A 21,090-nucleotide genomic window follows, 5' to 3' on the forward strand; every position below is an offset into this window, starting at 1 on the left:
TTAAAGCACATAGCCACCAGATAAGGCTAGCCCTAGGAAGAAAAGCACTGCTGAAGCATGGACATAAAGGCAAAAATGAATCTGCGTTCAAGACCCTCAGTGCCCTCTCGTTAAGGAGAAGGTCACCGTTCAACCATCAGAAAATACCTGCCCGAGATGTAATTCTGCTGCTACCCATGCTGGCAAATTTGTGAAGCACAAGCTCGAAAATGGCTGCTTTCATAAAAGACTCTTGGAGTTGACACATACTAAGAACTCTTACTTCCTAAGTGAAATGCTGTGTTAGTTTTTCTGATATTAAAGCATGGTTTAGAGCCAGCACTTGATTGAAGGTTAAATTCTCAAGATTTTTTTTATAAGTTCACGATCTTCACTTGAAAGTTGTTCAGACTAGTCAGATACGGTTTCAGTTGGACAGAAAATTAAATCAGAAATGTATCTAAGTTGAGAAAACAACCTTCCGGTCTTTAAATAAAATGTCTCCAATATTTTAACTGCAGTCCATAGGGAATTCACTGAACAAAAGTAGGAAAAATGTCACTTCCTATTGGTAATACTTCATGAGTTCATTGTGCTTTCCCGCTCAGACACTGTGCGTCTAGGTAGAGTGAAGTAGTATGAAACACTTAGAAAGAAAAAAAAGTGGCATGACTTGTCGTTTCCTACTGATACAAAGTCAAATTAAGCATGGGAAAACTTGAAAAAAGGGAGGAAGGGGGCTTGCTCAAATGACTAAGGCGCAATCCCGTGCTCAACCGGAAAAATCTTAGCAGTGATCAGCGTTGTATCAGCGGAAGGAAGAGAGGCTGAAGAGACGGACGGAGGGCTTAGGTCACCCGTGGCACTGGGAAACTGCATGAAACACTCGGCGCAGCCCGGGAGCCTGGCCGCACGCCCTCTGGGACTCGACTCTCCCCCTTTCCAACAGAAAGTCATCATAGCCTGTGCCGTTGCACGATATTGATGAATAGGTTTTGGTCCGGAAAAAACCCATGCCTTTGTCCTGAGCATTGAAGAAGGCAGGTTTTTCCTTTTGCCAGCCCTGTGGGTAGGTGTGGGACAGCTCTGGTCAGGAGCTGGCTCCTTCCTCCTGACTCATGGGGGCAGGTGCTACCCATTTCCCAGCCAGAAAGAAAGGGAACTGATCTACATCCCGACAATTCCCCCTGCTGACAGACCATGCTAGTAAAAAAATGGATCATCTTCCTCTTACTGACCCTCCGAAGAGGCCGTCATTTGATTGCAGAGAGCGGGCTGGGCTCCAATGCACGGCGAGCAGGGCTGAGGGCTGGGGCTCCCTGGGGCTGCCCCTTCCCCAGCGCAGGGCCCTCCTCCGGCTGTCTCCCCAAAACACTGAGCCCCAGTGAAACTCCCTCCTGAAGAGCCTGGGGCCCACAGGCCAGCTGATCTCCAGCAGATGTATTTTTGGAAGTTATCTGTCTGGCAGTTAATGTTTATACTCAGTAAAATTTGTGTAATTTCTTTCCTCGTTCTTTATCTGTAAGCCTCCATAGGGTTTTAGTCCTGAAGCTGACATCATAACAAAATCTGGGAGTTAGTCTTTCCACCAGACTTTAACTTTGCTCAAGCCTAGGTAGAATTAGCATGTCCTAGGGGTGGCCACAGACTCGCAGAATGGCTGGGGTTGGGAGGGACATCTGGAGGTCATCGGGTCCACCCCCCCCTGCTCAAGCCGGGCCACCCAGAGCCGGTTGCCCGGGACCGTGTCCAGACGGCTTTTGAGTATCTCCAGGGATGGAGACTCCACAGCCTCTCTGGGCAACCCGTGCCCGCGCTCGGTCCCACCCAGAGCCGGTTGCCCGGGACCGTGTCCAGACGGCTTTTGAGTATCTCCAGGGATGGAGACTCCACAGCCTCTCTGGGCAACCCGTGCCAGTGCTCGGCCACCCTCACAGTGAAAAAGCGTTTCCTGACGTTCAGCGGGAACCTCCCGTGTTTCAGTTTGTGCCCATTGCCTCTGGTCCTGCCACTGGGCACCGCTGGTCCTTTCCCTGTTGTTTTGTTCTCTTCATCCATGCACGTCTTCCATTTGATAGTCCTGCTTTGGGGTTCCCAGCTGAAAACAGGGGTGTCCATTCCTGGTGATGAAGCAACCAAAGTGGCAGCAGATCAGCAGAAACCAGTCTGTAACTGAGGTTAATCCCTTCCTTGGAGCAAAACTGCAAAATACTTCACTTTTACCAACTCCCAGTTCTCTCATCTACTTTTACAACCCTGGAGGAAAAAAATCCTTTGTATTAAAGATTAGCAATTTATTTTTCTGTTATCTTTGCATATTTGCCTTTAAATGACTTAACAGACACGATTCCCTCCTGATTTTCCTCCCTGCCGGCCGCCACAGGCTGGAGGAGGGCAGTAAAAGATTTCCACGGGTGCCGGAGAAGAGCCTGCTTCCCAATATGGAGCATTTCACAGCCTCTGGGAACATGTGGTGAGAAAAAAAAATGTGCTTAATAACGCAAGCCTGTTTAAATGTATCCTCAAACATGGTGGCAAAGCCATATCATGAGCACCAGCACCAGGAGTAACTCGGTAGGGCAGGGAAAGCAGCTTTTGCTCCGGACTGGGAGGTCGAGCTTCACTCAGGAGCTGTTCCCTTGACTGAATTGTTTATAGTCTGAGTTTGGGTTGCTATTTTATTCTTTTTGTATAAACTTTTCAAGTCTAATTGGGGAAAGCTATCAATTAGTGGTTCACCTCGTTCCCAGATGTTCGCTGTTCACAGTGGTCTGAAAGTTAGAGTCAAAACAAGGAAAAACCTGAGAAACAGACACTAAATTATTTCAATCTTTCTGAAACGACACCCTCTGCAGAAAAAGCATCCAGCATAGAAACCAGAAAATTAATGGGGAACATTAACATTAACTTACCTGACCCAAGCCCATGCAAATCACAATTTTATGGGAAAACACAGTGTATGCCAATTAAAGAGAAACAGTGTGCAGTGAGCCAGGCTCGTTTCAATAGCAGGTCTGCTTTACTGTAACATGAGCAATGGTAAGAAGCAATTGGATTTGGCTGGTCATTAGTGGGAGGTGTAGACTGAAAAAATAAGCAGCAGAAATGCTGTAGCTGGTATCTACTTCATTTCCAGGCAGGAATATCATTGAAGAGGGTGCCATAGGGCAGCAGCAACGCTATGGGGAGGGCATTCGGTGCCAGCAGCAGGATGAAGTTTCAGCAGTAAAATCCCTGCAACTGCCCAGAAAAGCAGCCTAAGAAGAAAATATTACAAAGGAGAGCTTGCAAGTTGTTTGGCCGTAACTATTAGGTTTATGCTACCTGCATAAAATGAAAATGATCTGGCCCAGCATTAACACCTAAACTTGCTGGATGGCGATGTGCAGTGCTGGTGTGGCTGTTTTAACTCCCCACTCCTGCCTTTAAAATAACCCAGAGTTTTCCACCAGGAATCCCTGGACAAGGTTGCAGGAAGCAGTAAATAAATCCTTCCAAAACTCGCACCTTTTATCGGCAGCCACTCAGGTGTGGCGTGCCTAACGCTCGTGTGACACTGCAGCCAAAAATCCCCGGTGTCACCCCAGCGATTTCAGGGGAGGCACCTGTGATCGGCGGGGCGGCGTGCTGGTGCCCGGGGTGGACGGAGGGAGGGGACAGCAGGGAAGGAAGGTGCGGGCGGGGCTGGGGGCGAGCTGGGGTGAGGGCAGAGCCTGGAGCAAGCTGGGAAAGCAAAACCGTACGCGTGCGAGGAAGGAGTGAAGGACCAAAACCAGGCGTGGAAACCATCCAGTTGGCTTCATCTGCACGTTGGAAAGCGTGAGGGATAAATGACCACCTTTTTTGCAAGGTGCGTGGTGCGTGTGTGATCGGCGGGGCGGCGTGCTGGTGCCCGGGGTGGACGGAGGGAGGGGACAGCAGGGAAGGAAGGTGCGGGCGGGGCTGGGGGCGAGCTGGGGTGAGGGCAGAGCCTGGAGCAAGCTGGGAAAGCAAAACCGTACGCGTGCGAGGAAGGAGTGAAGGACCAAAACCAGGCGTGGAAACCATCCAGTTGGCTTCATCTGCACGTTGGAAAGCGTGAGGGATAAATGACCACAAACATCCTTTTTTGCAAGGTGTGTGGCTGAGCGATGAGGAATTCAAGCAGGGCCAAGGCAAGGGATTTCACATCACCTGTGACGTCATCTGTGGCGGGTTTTGTTGGGCTCCCAAAGCCCACCCAGACCCCGTGAAGCAAACGGGGGGGGTCACCCTCCAGTGAGCTTCGGGGTGAGCCCTGCAAAGCACCATCGAGGCAGCAGCGCTGTTGCTCTCAGAGGAGATGCGGGTTCGGGCACCAGGAAGCTCGGTTCCAGCTTGGGAGCACAAAGGCCACAGGGAGACCCTGCCAAGGAGCACGGCTCGGCCCCGCTGTGTTTGCAGCACACAGAGCCCTATGCCAGCACGCCGTCCTGCCTGGGCCTGTGCCCAAAATACCCCACCTGCTGGTGCGCCTCACCCCAGAATTTCAGCGGTGCTGAGGGTGCTCCCCGCTCTGCTACCAAGTGTCACTTTTAGAGACGAAGAGAAAGCGGGGCTCCTGCCAGCCCCCGAGCACTGCCGCCCAAACAGGACCCCCGGGTGGCTGCCCCACAGTGGTCACCCTTGATCCAGGTGCTCTGAGGTGCCCCTGTCAAACCAAGTCCTCCAGGGAGCTCCTTCAGCATTAGCGGACTGATTTGTTTTCTCACGTTCTCATTTCTGGAAGAAAAAAAACAACCCAGCCCCAACATGTAGTTGGCCCAGTACTGTAGTAAAAAACTCCTTTTCCAGCGCTGTAGAAAATGGCAGGACTTGCGACTTCTCGTGGAGAAAGAGACAAATCCCAGCTTGATGTTACAAACAGTTCTGGTGATACCTGGTTACAGCCTGGGCAGGCATCAGATGCCGGTAACGTGCCTTGAAACGCACAGGGCACCTGGGAAATACTCATCCGGGGGCGGGTGCGCATTAGTAGCTATCCATTAACAATCCCTGTTGCAGCGTAATTACGGCTGTAGAGGATCGCCGGCGTGCCGGCCGCGGGGTGAGCGCTGACCCAGCCCTTTACAACTCCCCAGACTCTTTTTTAAGACCACTGCATTTTTAAGACCATGTATTTTTAAGACCTGAAGACATGATGGTAAAGCCCAGTTGCTCTTCTCCTGGGGTAGCGAGAGTTTGAAAGCGTCAGGCAGAGCTCACACCTTCTTCATGCAGTAGAGTCAACCAGCCGGGAGACAAAAATCCGTAGGAAACCTTGGTAGGTCCAGTCACAACGGAGCTGCCTGTTGTTTGTTTTTCTTTTGAAAAATCAGGACCCTGAGCAACGTGATCTAGTTTTGAAGCTGGATGTAGTTCAGAGCCAGGCCCCGCTCCAAGCGCGTGGTAGGACCAGCAGCCCTCAAGAGGTCCTCCCAGCCTAAATTGTTTTACAAGCCTGTGACCAGCTCTAACCACACCTGGAAGCCAGCCTTTGGAGCTGCAACAACCCCTGCTCTCCAGCCTTTTGGTCGCGTTGCAGCTCCACCACCCTGCCGATCTATCCGCAGCAAAAATTTAAAATGGGATTTCCAAAAAAATCCCTCCTCAGGAAAGAGGTGAAATGTCCTTTTCTAAATGAGGCCGCAGGGCGTTGCGGAGGGAGGGGGAGGCAGGAAGAAACAGAGCTGCAAACTCACAGCTGACCACTGCGCTGGGGACAATTACAGGTTGAATCCTTAAACTGGGTGAGAGACAAAGCAGAGGTGGTGGGAAGGATCACACCGCTCACACAGCGGTGGCCCCAGACTCTTACACTGTAACATGGGTGGCAGCTGTGCGCTGATTATCAGGGCAAAAAAATCCCCACAAAACAGTTTTTAACCACAACATTGTAAGTACTTGGCTGTATTACTCAGCCTTTGCTGAGTCCTGCTCTCACAAACACAACCCTTGGAATAAAACAATAATTACTTTTTCTTTTTCCTTGAGGAAGTGCCAGATTTCCTATTTTTGCTACAAACTTCCTCATTCTCAGCACAACCCTGCTGTAGCTGCTGTACGGCCTGTACTCACCGGAGCACGGGACGGGGACACGCACAGCCCTCGACACAGGCGGGCAGGTGGGTTTGGGTGAGGCACAGTCGCGCCCCAGCATGTGTGGGCAGCCGGGGCTGGGTGGCAAGGAAGGGGCAGCCCGCGGCCGCCCCGGGCCACCGCCGCCCCGTCACCCAGCGCCCCGAGATGGAGGGAGAGGATGGGAACAGCTGGAGGAAAGGCGCGAGCTCATGCTCTTGGTGACTCGCGCACCGACGACAGCCAGGCAAGAAGATGCAATTTGTTGCATCTTCCTCCAAGACCGGCGTGCCGGAGCGCATGGGCTCGGGAGGTCACTGGCAGCCAGGAAATCCTCCCGTCTGCTGGCAGGGAGACCTTGCTGCTCGTGGTGATGGGTGTCCTCTGCTCTCTGGCCCCATCAGGCCAGACCTTTGCAGGCTCCCGGCTCCCACGGTTGTCGGTGCGGAGCGGGAACAAGAGCTGCACCCCAGCGGGACGTCAGCGCTGCCGAAAGCGGGGGTTCCAGCTCCCTGCGCCCACTGGCCCCCACCTCTGGCACGGAGTCTGGGACGGGGTGCTCACCGCCCCCCCGGGGTCACCTCTGCAGCGAGGGCAGCCCACCACAGACACCCCACCCTGCAGCCACGCGGACAGCGGTCCCCTCCTGACATTCGCAAAACCCACAACTGAGCACAAGGGTTTGTGGGGTGGAGGAGAGGGGAACGGAGAGGGAAAATAACCAGGAAATGTCACCGGAGTATTTTAAAACACTTTGTGTATATTAAGCTCACCCTGCTCTAAGACCTTCCAGTACAACAGCCAAATTCCAGCTCCCCGGTGGCTTTTGCCCGTGACCCTCACGCGGTAAAACGAAACAGAAAAATACGTTTGCGGAGTCAGGAGAACCCACCAGCAGGCGCGGGGCAGGCCTGGAGCGGCGTCGGCGTCCCAAGGCAGAGCAGCACCTGCGGAGCAGCACCCGCCCTGCACCCCAGGGAGCACAGCCGATCTCCCTGGGGGGGAAGCGGCGCAGGGGCCACGTCCACGCAGCACCAAGTGCCCATGCCTTGCTTCCTCTCTCCTGCTGGAGGAAATCTCAATAGCACGTTAAGGACTGTAATGGCAGTGCCTTGCTTCCTCTCACGCTCCTGCTGGAGGAAACCTCAATAGCACGTTAAGGACTGTAATGGCATTAGCAACTCTCACAACGCATGATACAAATTTCCATTAATCAGGATGGTGATACGGCCACAAAATAAACATTTTAGCAACGTTCCACTGTGCGTATCCTTTGATAGAGAATGGATTTTCCCTCTAGAAGCTATCAAACTTCCAGAAATAAACAGTTCAGAAGAAAGATAAAAACGCTTTCGCGCATTTGCAAACCTACGTGTGGTCCTATCTCATAATTCTCAGATTCTTTAGAGTAGATCTATAAATACCTATAGGCTTTGCTTTGTCCTGTACTCTTTCATCTTTCTCCAGCAAGTTCATTCAATTTCAGCCACAACAAATGAATCCAGCAGATCCACAGGTGCTGCTGTGAGAACTCAGAAGAGCATTGATCCGATGGACTGTTTTCTCAGCTAGAGAAGAAAACGGCCAATTACAGCAGAGAACAGCAGTCAAACGTACATAGAATAAAATGGAGTTTCTTCTGTGTTAATTACTTCCCGCGCCTGGTTTTCCCTCGCTTTTAGAGAGGAAACGACAATATTATAAGCACCATAATCAAAGGTCCTGTTCAAACGCCCCCCTCGGAATCCTCCATATAATGGTAATTTAAAAGTCTCTTTTTCACTGAAACAGTAACTCTCAACAAGCTTGAAAATACAGTAAAGCTTCTTGGGCTCCTTTGACACGTACGCCAGCCGCAGAGAGAACTCTGCCGGGAGGAAGGCGCTAGCAACGCGTTAGGGTTTTGTCATGGAAAACCAGTTACTTGCGGTCGTGGATGTGCAGGAAGGTTTAACGAGCGAGATCCGGGGAGTATAGATACTTTACTGCTTATGTTATTTTCACTTTGCCTCCTCTGCTATCGAATACTTTCCTGGTATCAAGGACATTAAATCAAATGGCCAAAACCCAACGATGACTTCAGTTATTTACAGGACTGGGAGCCCACATAGCAAACTCCTCGGAATAATACTAATCTAAGATGAAAGCTCTATTTGTAAGAGGGATTCAGTTGGATATTTTCAAGCATTCATTATAACTGATCCAAAACATCTGGGAAGCTTCCTGCCAAGGCCACTAATCTCAATGCAGTTATGACTAAAGTAACTAAAGTAACTAAAAAAAAAGCTACTTTCAAATGACGAGGAGCAGGCAAGTAAGTACCGGGGTGCATAAATGCCAATAAATAAGTGCCGCTAGGTAAGGTCATGTTGCAACCCCCAATCCCGGAGCGGATCTCTAGACCACGTAGCTTACGGGCAGTCCGTCTTTCGGGAATCTCCCTCCCAGGTAGGCAGGACAAAAACCACACAGCACGGCTGGCTGTCCTCAGCCGGCTTCTTAAACGGAAAAGATGAGATTTGGGGGAGCGGAAAGCGTTGCCACAAGCAGCACAGGAAACAAGCAATCCCTGGAGGAATTTAGTTTGGGAACCACCAGGTTATAACTCCCCCCTGGATACAAAACGTGCCAGGCTGCCACACAACTCGCTTTAGAAGCTTATAAACAGGGCTACATTATTTTCCAGCTGCCAAAAGGACTTAAATATTTTAGAACATTGCTGGAAAAGAGGGAAACAAATGTGCAACAACCCTAAGTCATTAATCTACAAATAGTAATTTGATTTTTTTGAAGGATATATATAGTTGTCCAAACAGAGTAATTACTTTCCTGAACCTGTTTTGAAATTTGGGACCTCAGACAGCATTCGTACGCATCCCTGTGAAACCCATCACGAGAGGGGAGAGGAGGGAGGGGGTTTGTATCTGTAGAAGCCCCCTTAAAAGCCACAGCAACACCTCTGGCAACCTGAGCCTCTTACAACCAGCAGGACTGATCAGGAGCTGGGGCTAGGTGACTAACGGCTTTTATAACAAATAAATGAATTTTATGATCTTATAATGATTTCACCGAGCGCTGCCAATCCCAGTTATGGATCGAGAAGATTCATCATATCTCTGTGGGTTGCAATGATGCCAGTGATACTAAGAAATTTCTAAGTATTTCCAGATTTTCTTCACTCCACCCTGTGACGACGGCAAAGGAGCACATTAGGAAAAAAGCCTTCAGCTACAGAAATGGTTAAAAACCTCCAAAGAATTGTACAGGACACTGATTTTCATCTGACAGAGTTGTAGAACAAGGTATTCTTTTAAAACCCGCTCCATTTTCTTGACACATTGAAATAATTCCAAGTAGTTTTAAAACATAAAGTAATTGAAGTTTTGCAACTTAGAAAAATCCCACATACTGATTTTTTTTTTTTGTAAAAAACATGTTACGGTAAAGTTGATATTCCAGAAAAACTACCAGACACAAAACTTTCCTAAAAGTAAACGTATCAGTGATTGAAGTAAAAACACCATTAATAGTTGATGGCATTAATTCTCTTCTCTGTATTCAATCTTCCAGCTGCGAGTTCAACAAACGCTTTGGTTTAACTTGATCAGCGTCTCTTCAACCATACTAATGCTTAAAGAAAATGATGATTTTTTCATTGCGATGGAAAAAACCAGCCAGCAAAACACTTTCTTTTTGTTATTTTATGATGACTCAAACAAGCAGAGAGATTTAAGCCAGCAGTATGGAGATTTGTGAATCTGGAAAGCCACACGCCAGGTATTTTTAGCAGACAGGCAGCGACCACAGAATTTACTTCCATCTTGTTGCACTGGCAGGTTTGGCGAGGCAGGAAGCTTCTGGTTGGTAGTATCTCAGACGTTTGTGTTTTCAAATGCCTCTGCCGCTAAGCCCTCCTGACATGAGGATTAGGGCATGAGTAAGACAAAAAAAAACTATCAATGAAAAATGTCAAATGCGGGTGTAAGTTCAGAAGCAAACATAACCCATCTGCCTTCCAGAGTTGCTGAGCAGCCCTAGCATCACAGTGCCATAACGTGGCACCCGCAAAACATATTTCACATTAAAACCACAGTGGGCACCCGCAAAACATATTTCACATTAAAATTTGACTTTGACAAGCATGCACTGATGAGGAACTGCCTGTTCTCGAGACTGACGTAGTTTGTGAACGTGATCTAGTTTGGCTCAGGTAGAAATGAAGCACACGTGTGCAGGGGCAACTCGGTATCCTGAAGTCTACTGCAAACCACAAACCCGATGTCCTTAGCTGGCTTGCCTTTCTGTGCTGCAGAACTGAAAAAGTGGGTGTTCTCAGCTCCCGGCTGCGCGAGGGACAACTGCTTTGGGGTGTGAACGAAGACATCATTTTAGTTGTTGGCTGCGAGTGCCCACATCAGATCACCTCTTTTTAAAACACTCAGTTGATCCTCACGCAGAATTTTCAGGGCACCCTGACTTTCCACTGCTCAGCGACTTGATGAGGATGCACATCTGCCTCCATAGAAAAGCAGCTCCTTTAAAGACACAGAAGTCTAAATGTGTAAAACTTGAGCAACTTGTTTCTAAACGTTAATTATCTACCTAGATAATTCTAGCGATTTAATTATCCGTTAGTCATACAGCACCCCAAATCAGAATCCTCCCTTCAAAACCAGACACAACATTTGCTTCAAGTCTACTAGCATTTCCTTCGTTAGTCTTGAACCCAGAACTGACTGGTGATACGTTTTAGAAATGGTAACAGGATCCTAAACATCAAGCATATACTGGAAACACTCTCCGATAAACTTCATAATTTCTCATTTTAAAACGCTGATTCGTTAGAAACAAACACTTCTAATCCAGTCATAATCTTAGAAGTACTTCCACGTTAGAGATCTTGCCCTGTTAAACTTGGTTTTATTGTATCCAATCTACTTGCAAATGATGCTTACTTTTGTAAACAGATTTCTGTCAATCTTTGTATAAAAGCATCATGGCTAACAGCTTGTTAAACTGAGTGAGATCAGTAGGTTGGCTTCCAATGTCAATGAAAACTAAGCCAAAAGAATGAAAACGAAGCTTTCCACAAGGATTTTCGTGTTATTTGTGTTTATATAAAAATACTTCCTTTAAACAATTGTTAAGGGGTAAACTCATTTAAAAATGATAGTTTGGAACCAGCTATGTTGAAATGCAAACAAGCACATAAAAATCACTAACTTTCACTGGATTAGCCTGGGAAAACCGATTTCTTATAAAATAAATTACCTTCTATAGACGGTACCACCTAAAAGAAATGCAAGAATCGGGAAGAAAGTATAAAGACCACTCAAAACAATACCAAACGTTCTAGTGCATATTTACTAGATATATTATCTATGAAATAGTTTAATATTTCAATAGGCAAATTACAAGTTTCTAATAAAATAACCAACTTCAACAGGATTGATTCTATTCTTTGCAGAGACAAGTGCTGCTACAGTTACATAGAAATGTAAAGATTCACTGAAAACCTAAGGCTGTAACAGGCATCTGCTACAGAAGTGACAATTTCAGCTTTCGTCAGCAGAATCTACCGCACACAACACCACTCCTCGTTGCAAACAGTGGTTTACAAGTGTTATCAACCAAACAGCTTAAAGAGGCCAAAAGGTGTTTGCAGAGCTTCATCTTGGCCCCCATTTGATGTCTTTTACACCATGAAATTGCTTTTTCAAAGCATGGTTGTCCGCCCACTCAGCATTTAGAAATGAGTCGTCGTCATCCTCTTCTAGTTTCTGTAAACAGAACCGACAGGTTAAGGCGGCAGTCATGAATGTAGCCTGCGGTCAGTGTCTACAACAGCACCGCTCACATGCAGCAAGAAGACACCGTTACCTTAAGTTCCTCCTGCTTTCTGTAGTAATACAGCATCATCTGTTTTTGCTCTTCATGACTAATCAGAGGTTCACGCCCTGGAGCTCCTTGTCCTTTCTGAAAGGGAAATCGTAAATTTTATTTATGACGGCGTTTGCGATACAAAAGAGAAGCTGCTATGCAAAGACAGCAAAGTCTTTCTTCAGACAATAGGATTTCTCAAACTTAATAAGCCCCTCAGGACAGGAAAATAAACGTTGAGAAACTTCTGCTGCATTCAAGCGAGAATTATTTTTTCATCTCAGCATCTGAATCATGCTGTCAATTTTGTGGACATCAATGGAAGCTGCAAACAGGATTGAGTCTATTTTACTTAAACTTCCGCTCTAAAAGACATAATAAATCTCTCTGCTTTAAGGCCGTTCTAGATGTCTCAGGATAGGCCCATCCGTCTTTAGCTCCCCTGCTAATACAGACTCAAGATGGCATATGACTTAGTAAAGCAGGGAAGGAAGGCAGTTACAAAACACTACAAATAAAAGAAATTTTATTTGTAGTAACAAATAAAAGAATTTTTTTTTCCAGGCAACTGTCCTCACAGAAGAAATGATGCGCACAGCAGAAAATAGCTGATGACGGCTATTGTCAACGATAGCAAACAGAACAGTTTGAATGGAGATGGTGAATCCTCTCTGGAACAAAAAGGGTCTGAGCTGGCTTAAATTAGCTCTCCAACCCAAGAATGCAGGCACCCCTTGTCAGATCGAAAACCACCGTACTACTTTGCAATCTCTGAAGAGGTCCATCAACTAATTAAACAGTAAGACAACTTTCCTGGGAGCCTACGCTTCAATGGCTGTTGAGTTGTCACACAATTTTTCAGTCACCCTGATAGGAAAGAGAAAGCAATTCTGGTCTTCTAAATGACAAACACATAAATCACTTGACTTATCTTTGAGGAACTCTATTGCAGACACCTGCAGATAATAACATCTGCCATAAACATTAATGCTTTCTGTGGCAGAGAAGCTCTCACTGACATGGAAGTGAAATGCAGCTCCAGAATAATTCTGAGCTATGGATAAGTACTCTGAGACATTTGACATTCACAAAAGCACCCCCTGAATGTGTTATTTTATACACACACACACACATATATATACATACATACACACACACACAAACAGGGTGAGCATCTTCTGACAAAGCTCTGAAAGTGAATTGAAACACCAAACATTCTTCCCTTGAGTATGGCATTCTCACCAGAGATGAACACAACTGCGCAGTTAGTACAAAATCACTTTGTCCAAAAAAATAATTACCAGTCCCAGTAGCTTGGTACTAATTCTGATATTGCAAGAACATGACCATTGCGTCAGACACCAGTATGCACTTAATGACTGGCTTTTGCTGAAGCATCAGGTCTATAAAACTGAGGAGCAGCAGGAGATCTTTGCCTCATTTTAGCTCATTACTCCAGAGGATGACTCAGACCTGTGTTCACAATTAATAGAGAAGGCCTCATCTGCTTCACCGCATCTGACAACTGGGAAGTCTCATTCCTTTAAAAAAATTTCAGCTGGGAACTTTAGGTGAGCTGGAGCCGACAGCGCAACTGGGTGATGCAGGCCCAGCAGCTTGCTCTTCCTTCTAGCACGCGGCGAGTTCTCACTGAACACTTTGGGAGAGCGTAAGTTCAGGCTCCTCCACAACCCGTGTCCTCTCAAAGAAGACGCATGTCCACATTTCCGAGGCAACTGAGACAGTTTGAGGACCTGCCATCAAGAAACTCAGGACACGGCAGGCAGGAAATTACTGAGTTACACTGTCTTTCAGACACAGAACAGACTGAAACGGGGATGAGAGGTATACACACCACATATGCACAAAACATTGAAACTGTTTTTTAAAGGCCAGAATATGGAGACAAAAACATTCACAAGTACAATTAGAAAAACTGGGCAGACTGAATGACTGGGACTGTTCAGTGCCCTGCACTGAGATGGAACTGAGAGCCAACTGAGGGTTTTTTAAGCTTTTCAGTTTGTATTTCATCTATTTTTAAATACCTCTTTGCTGTACTTTAGAAAAGTGCTATGGAGCAAGTAATAGCAACTACAGTATTTAACTGACAGGCAAAGGAATTACTAAAGAAAAACTAAAATATAATAAATTAAAACCTTAAAATAGATGTACAGTTTTAAGACACTCAAGCCAGAACTAATCTAATGCATTTTATACACCTACAGACAATTCTCTTCCACAGAGAATTAGACAGCCAAAGGTGAATAACTTGTAAAGAAATCTCCCGGCGATACTCACTTTCTGTATCTTGACAATGATAGTTGTTTTCTCATTTTTGCCTACATAGTCAGAGAGCAACTTTGTTTCTTTCAACTCCTTTCCTGCCCACCATAATTGTGCTTCTGATTCTTCTATAACTTCAAGCCCAGCCTGTGACAAATAAACAAATGAGATGAAGTGTTGGGGGGGTGTTGTTTTTTGCTTTTTTCCAAAACGAGAAAAATTTTCTGGGAAAATCTTTCTGGAATTCCTAACAGAAAGGCCAGTGTAATTTTACACTGAACTTCTGCTACATCTTTCTCCTCGTAGTAATCTACAGCATTTTCGTTCATATTCCATTCAATCTTGATCTAACATAAACACTGGGCAATAAATTCTCAATCCTGGCATTAGAAAGAAATGACAAGCTATTTCAAATGAGTCCCAGACTTACCTGAACTTTGTATGTAACACTTGAAATAAACTTCATTCATCTTATTTCTAGTTGAGCTATTGGTGTGCTTTTACATAAACTATCAGACAAAAATATTAAACAAAATTTGTCATGCAAATGAAAACAACCTTCATGGATAAAATGTAGAACAGCACAGCACGTATTTAACCCAGGCACTACATATAATCCAAATACATTACGGCATACATGAGTTCCCGACAAGTCTTCTTTATCTTCAAACTCCATCCTAACTGGATCATGCGGAGGCAATCCCATTGGATACACAATCATCACAGCCCCTCGAAGCTGGTCCAATGCATCTTTCACCATCTCCATATTAACACACACGTTGGCCTGAACTTGTTTCTGAAATACAGGCAGGGATCATTGGTAACTTAAAAAAACATGAGGAAAGACTTTGCTTTGTAGTCAGTTCAAAGGTTCAGCAGTGGGACATTTGAGCAAAGCTAACTGGCTGCACAAAGTTATTAGGAGCACAGATTTTCTCGTTTGAATATTGACTTCTGAATATATCACTACACTTTTGCCCCCTCCATTCAGCTTGCTTACACTGGGGGGAAAAAGAAAAAAACAAAAGAAAAAAAGAGAGAGTTCTTCACTAAATTGTGTAGGAGGCATTTAGTAACAAATGTCTGTGGGATACAGGCATTCAAGTAAGTATGCGTATGACCACAGAAACTGGATGGGGAGTCTTTTGTTCCAAGTACTTGTGATTCATGAACAAGATTCAAAACAGTAGAATTCATGTGAGGGCTAGAGAAGGGGCCTAAAACTTGAGGAAAAAAATAGAGCACATGTGAGCAGAAGAGAAAAGCTTGGCATATTGCACGGCTTATGCAGAGATCTGCAAGATCAAATACTTGAAATCATTCCAAACCCTACTGCAACGGACAGAGGAAAAACAAGACACATCTGGAAGAGAATAAAAAGTTTTTGCTTATGGATTTAACAGTTCCAATATTTTAAGTAACAAGGTTGATAAAAAAGAGAGTAAGAGAATGTTGCCTCCTTGTGGACATTCTTAAACTAGTTAACTGGCAAGTACAATTGGTTTCTCAATCTCAGATGATCAACCTTTTTTTTTTTAAAAAAAAACACAGGCAAATTTCTTCATTTTCATCGTTATAAAGTGATGAACCTAACAAACCACTTAACAAACTATCCTTAACTTCATTCACCAGTGAATGGCAGTAACTTCTGGAGTAAGTCAGCATGCAGTGCGGCAATTTTGCAACTTCTTATTGTAAATGACAACACAGCATATAGCTGGAAGTTTCACCCAGGAAGACCTGCAGACTGGAGACCAGATCTGCAGATATTTTCAACTCAAGAAGTAAAACTACATATTATTAATTTCCCCGTTTAGAAATAGAGTTGATGAGATGCAATCCAACAGAAAAAAAAAGTCCATCTGGAGAAAATCTTTATAGTCCAGAAGCTTTAATCTGAAACACCTCTCATTTTGCGTAGATTTTGCTATGACTCAGAACAGTTTGGCTGAAATCCTGCCTCTAATTCAGGAAAGGTTTGCTGCAGCTCAGCACACTGGAAGCACTGCCAGGCAACAGGGCAGCTCCTCTGCTTGCCTCCATGAGGCCTTTGGAAACACTCACTTTAAATGACTGATACGACACTGTTGTTATCAGCAATGAAACAGCCAAGAAGGCCAATTCAAGTGCACAGGCAACACCAAAAATTCAGTAACGTTATCTATTTGCATAACCGGTTTGATGCTGTTTTAAAGTTCCACAAATACTAATTCCCAGAATTGTAGGGGTGGGGAGAAGAAAATTACTTGCAGACGTTTACAAAAATGCAATCTGATAACAAATATTACTTAATTTGTATTTCAAAGTCATATGAAAGCTGAGACACAATACAGAGCATCTACAGGTTTGGTAAAGTGAAGCTGAATAATTGAGACCATACTCCCATCAGGGCATACCCTCAGACTTATCTTTAAACACACAAACTCATTGGGACTGAGCATGAGTCCAAGTGCTTGTAAAACCAAGGGCTAATCTAAGAGATTAGAACACATTTTTCAATTAATTATACATAAAACTCAAAAGGCTATGTTAATGAGCAAAAGGTATTTTATGCCAGGAACATCACAGAATGCAGTTAATTTTTCACCAGAAAACACGACAAGCATTCGCCTAAAGAATACATCAATAGCAAATTAAGAGCGTGTGGATAAAATTAAATGCGATTTAATCATTCATTGTGGTCTCGGCTGCCAGCATTCACTTGGAGTTTAATATCTGATTCCTTAACTTGTTGAACCAGCTTGGCAAAAGCCATTAAGAAAATCATTAACAGAAATGTCAGTTTTTATTAGACTGTTCACATCACTTCATGATATTACTTAAAAAGTGTTAGCCCTTGCACTGGAAACAGTCTGTTTTTTCTTAAGCTGCCTAACTACCTAGCACCTATTAAGAAAGTCCCACATACCACATGCTACTTCAGGAAACTTACCCTAGAGATTAATGCCTTGGCTTCCTCTATTGTCTTCTTTATAACTTGCTGCATTTTTTCATTTGGAGCTAAAAAGAAGAGACACATATTTAATAGTCTACACTTACTATAAAGAAACCAAGCAAACAACTTGTCCAGGTTATTCTCTACTGTAAGCAAATGAAACATTGTTAAATCACAAAGCAAGAGAGACACTACTAAGTTGCAGTCTATTTACCAGTTTGCTACTCCATTGCCGTATTTCTTCCTAACTTAAGAAACAGAACACTATTTCTCCTGGGAGAGCCAAACTTACTTTTCTACAAAGACATTTGATTGGTATTTGGAACTTCACTTGGGACAAAAATACTGAGTAGAAAGCAACAGCCATAATCTCATACTCACCACAACCAAAACCAAGGCTCTCTTTCCCACTTACGACTATTGTGGGCTGTGCTGGCAGACATGCATAAAAGGGGACAAGAGCTTGGAGTTTTCCGACTCTTTTCCAATTAAAATTTCAATCTAACAGCAAATGCAGTTTTGCAAATACAATGTGCATTTCATATTATAGTTACCTATTTTAACTGTTATAAAAAGCCTCTCCTCAAAAACAAAAAACCAATTAAATGATACTCATTCACAGCTGAACATTTAAATGCATCGTTTGATGGTATTTAGTTTGGCCCACATTTACACATGCTGTTCAATATTCTAATTTTGTAAATATTACAAAGCTGTCCTCCACTAACAAATAAATGCCCGAGGACAACTACAAGTTGTACTGTCCTTACGTTAACGTTGCTTGCAAATTTCTACCGTAAGGCCCAACACTACTCACAACCATGCCAAACAAGACAGGCTTTGTCCACGTGCCTACGTACAAGACACTCAGCTATTTCTGAGAACACAGTTAGGAGGGAAAACATTTCACTATAATATAAGCTCTTAATCAAGTTCAGCAAAGGCTTAAATTTGATTGGGCAATGTGTTGTGTTAGAAGAATTATTTTCCCCTAAATAAGACACTTGGAGTAAGCTGTTTGCGTATGACAAGTTAAGACTAAGTTATTCAAAGATTCAAAGGCGGCGTTGAGCCGCCCTGCAGTCAACGTCTAAAGGGCTGCTGTCCCGACAGGGCCGTTGTGGTGTCAGGAGTACAGGGACAGACAGCAAGAAGACAATCGTGGTCTCTTCTGTGCAATCAGTCCTCACGCTCTCGACTCTGAAGTGGTGCTCGATACACATACCGAGTGCTAAGGCAAAACCACTTGGCTGGAGTTGCAGAAGGAAAAAGTGACAGGAGTGAGTTCAGCAAGTCTGAGTCACAGCGAATGAGAAAAAAGGAGAAATATTAGAAAAACCGCCTGTTAATGTATCTTGGAGCCTCTGGAGAAAAATAGTACACCAGTATGCATTTATGAATGGAGAGAATAAACTAAAGTGAGACAGTCAAACTTGCTTCTGATAATTGTTTACTTATCTTGGGAGTTTACTTCCAAGTACTACAGTTGCAAAGTTAAATAACGTATGTGCTGAAGAGATATACTACTACTTAGGCTTTTAAATCAACATTACACCAGGCCCTAATCCAAGACAGAAGACTTACATATGTAACTGATATTTTAGCTGATCTGTTGTGAAAGCAGGCTCCTGAAATAGCTACTACTTAACAAACCTATGACTACCTTTAATATAGTTTATTTATAGGATTATTTTTATAATTAGCAAATAAACATGAGCCAGCTAGCATGCTGGCCTGAAATATGTATACTTGATAGCTACTCTTTTTTTTTCCATCTTCCAGGACAGTGAGGTAACAGTGAAAGGTCCAGAATTATGGTTTTCATGTTCCTCATTATATTATAGATTATCTATTCTGCAGGGAAAGAAGCATTTATGATTGATTTACCATGTCCATTTCTTCGCCCAATTTCATCCTTCTTGAAGACACTTCCACCACTTGGTATGCACTTCTCTGCCCACTCATCCTTCAACTTCAGTTCTTCGATTTGCTCATCTGTCAGTCCTTGCATATTATAAGGCAAGAAAACACCATGCTCCGCCAGCTCCTCCATCTCTTTACAGTGTTTAGAGAACAAGATTAAAAATTTGTGTTATTGAGAACATATAATTTACAAAAGCCTTTCATATTATGTACACACAGGCAAAACTTATTCCTAGCCTTCAGTTGCTAAAGAGCTAAGTATATGGAATAAATAATAAGGTATATATATACACACAAATATATAGCTATATATGCTGTAATTACATTATAATTCATACATTTCACATATGTATGAAACAATGTAACAAATGACGCAGTGCAGGTATGCAAACCTAGACAATACTTGCTTGCCATAAACTTTTTCTTTTTGGTATTTCCTTAATGAGCTTTAGCTGACTGCATATTCCTTTTTCAAAGTACTCTTGGGAAAGGAACTCTTTCGAAATGGAAAAACACTTTATTGTTATGCAGTAATGAATTTCTTTGCAGTTCAGAAAATACGTAACTGGACTACCTGTAGCTTTGTCCATACGACATCCAACCCAAGGGATTTTTACAATAATTTATGTCTAATCAAGAAACAACAGTACAGGGTAATTCTAGCTGAGACAACAGAGAGGCGTAAACGCTGGTCAGCAATGCACAGTCTCACGCAGCGAGAGTAGACAGTGTGGATGCAGTTTCCTAACCCTTTTGTCTAGCCTATCGCATCTGATCCATGGCCTGCAAGCTACACTCACCACTTTCCCCCAGAACAACTTATCCAGCTGCCAGCCCACTTCACAGCATTCTTTGCTTGAAGGCCCTCCAGCCTCTTTACCTTCGCCATATTAATTAAAGCCTATACATCTCACAACAGACACACCAGAAGCCCCAAGAAACGGCAATTCTGTTCCCGTGGCTGGGAATATAGGCACACACATGAAAACGTAAAGGCTAAGACTAAATTAGCGAGTGCTGTGGAGCAACAGCAGCAGATCTGTAGAAAAAGTGAGTGCTGAAAATACAGTAACCACAGTGTCTGAGTTTTCTAATTAAAGCCTATATATCTCACAACAGACACACCAGAAGCCCCAAGAAACGGCAATTCTGTTCCCGTGGCTGGGAATATAGGCACACACATGAAAACGTAAAGGCTAAGACTAAATTAGCGAGTGCTGTGGAGCAACAGCAGCAGATCTGTAGAAAAAGTGAGTGCTGAAAATACAGTAACCACAGTGTCTGAGTTTTCCAATTTTTTTATTTCAGATCAGCCTCAGTGTGGCCTCATACACTACATACACATTTGAGGCTGGAGCACATCAGGTGTAGACGGACCGCGCCCTTCAGGTCACTCTCATCTGAAGGGAATCCCAGTTCATGCATTCCCAGGCTGATCCACAAAGCAAACCGAAGCGTGGTCGGCCGGGACAAACAGTAAATACTTTTCAAAAGCCGACTCCTGAATTGAACTAAAGCACTAATTAAGACACATCCAGTGACTCTCCATCACATGGCAAGCGGATGCCTCGCACCACTCGTGCGCTAGGCAACATGAGAATTTCATTCACATATGGGGTACACCTCTGGTCACAAAGGATTTATGCAGCCACTATGGGACATGACATGCTGCAGTTCAGTCATGCAACGGATGAATTTTCAGCCACGTACGGTGGGAAGCTCTGAGCTCCAATCTGTCTCCAAAAACAGAAGGACTACTAGAATACCAGAAAGTGGGAACTTGCACATGGTTTGGCAACTTTGGTGGGGCTTCATTGTTCTCTTAAATTTAAGGGAGGATGGCTTGCCTGCTACTAAGCTGTGATTTGAGAGGTATTTCTTAACTTCTGCCGGCGTAGAGCTCCTGCGAGGCTGCAGCCAAGTAACCTCCTAGCGCCGCCCCCCGGCTCCTAGTCTGTGAGCCAGCGGGGCACAAACACCCAGGAGGCTGAGCAGTGCTCCAGCCCAGAGCA

At 44.5% G+C, this 21,090-nt stretch overlaps 1 protein-coding gene across 1 annotated transcript; it reads right to left on the bottom strand.

Annotated features, from left to right (window-relative positions):
• Nucleotides 1-11,401: 11,401 nt before the first annotated feature.
• CUNH21orf59 (chromosome unknown C21orf59 homolog) lies at nucleotides 11,402-19,208 on the bottom strand. The gene is made up of 6 exons (XM_009282946.2): nucleotides 19,043-19,208; nucleotides 17,153-17,220; nucleotides 14,858-15,016; nucleotides 14,236-14,367; nucleotides 11,935-12,030; nucleotides 11,402-11,834 (listed from the first exon to the last, which is right to left on the bottom strand). Exons 1-6 carry the CDS (start codon nucleotides 19,206-19,208, stop codon nucleotides 11,724-11,726), a joined length of 732 nt encoding a protein of 243 aa, XP_009281221.1. The 3' UTR covers nucleotides 11,402-11,723.
• Nucleotides 19,209-21,090: the final 1,882 nt, after the last annotated feature.

The sequence above is a fragment of the Aptenodytes forsteri genome, unplaced genomic scaffold (assembly GCF_000699145.1).
Source record: "Aptenodytes forsteri isolate BGI_AS27 unplaced genomic scaffold, ASM69914v1 Scaffold2, whole genome shotgun sequence".
NCBI classification, from domain to species: Eukaryota; Metazoa; Chordata; class Aves; order Sphenisciformes; family Spheniscidae; genus Aptenodytes; species Aptenodytes forsteri.

Excerpts from the sequence above, each read along its gene's own strand:
- CUNH21orf59 (XM_009282946.2), bottom strand. The coding sequence starts at position 19,208 with ATGGAGGAGCTGGCGGAGCATGGTGTTTTCTTGCCTTATAATATGCAA. Across the intron at positions 17,221-19,042 it reads TGGGCGAAGAAATGGACATG|CTCCAAATGAAAAAATGCAG; the intron begins GTAAATCAATCA and ends TCTTCTTTTTAG. Across the intron at positions 11,835-11,934 it reads GAAAGCAGGAGGAACTTAAG|AAACTAGAAGAGGATGACGA; the intron begins GTAACGGTGTCT and ends TTCTGTTTACAG.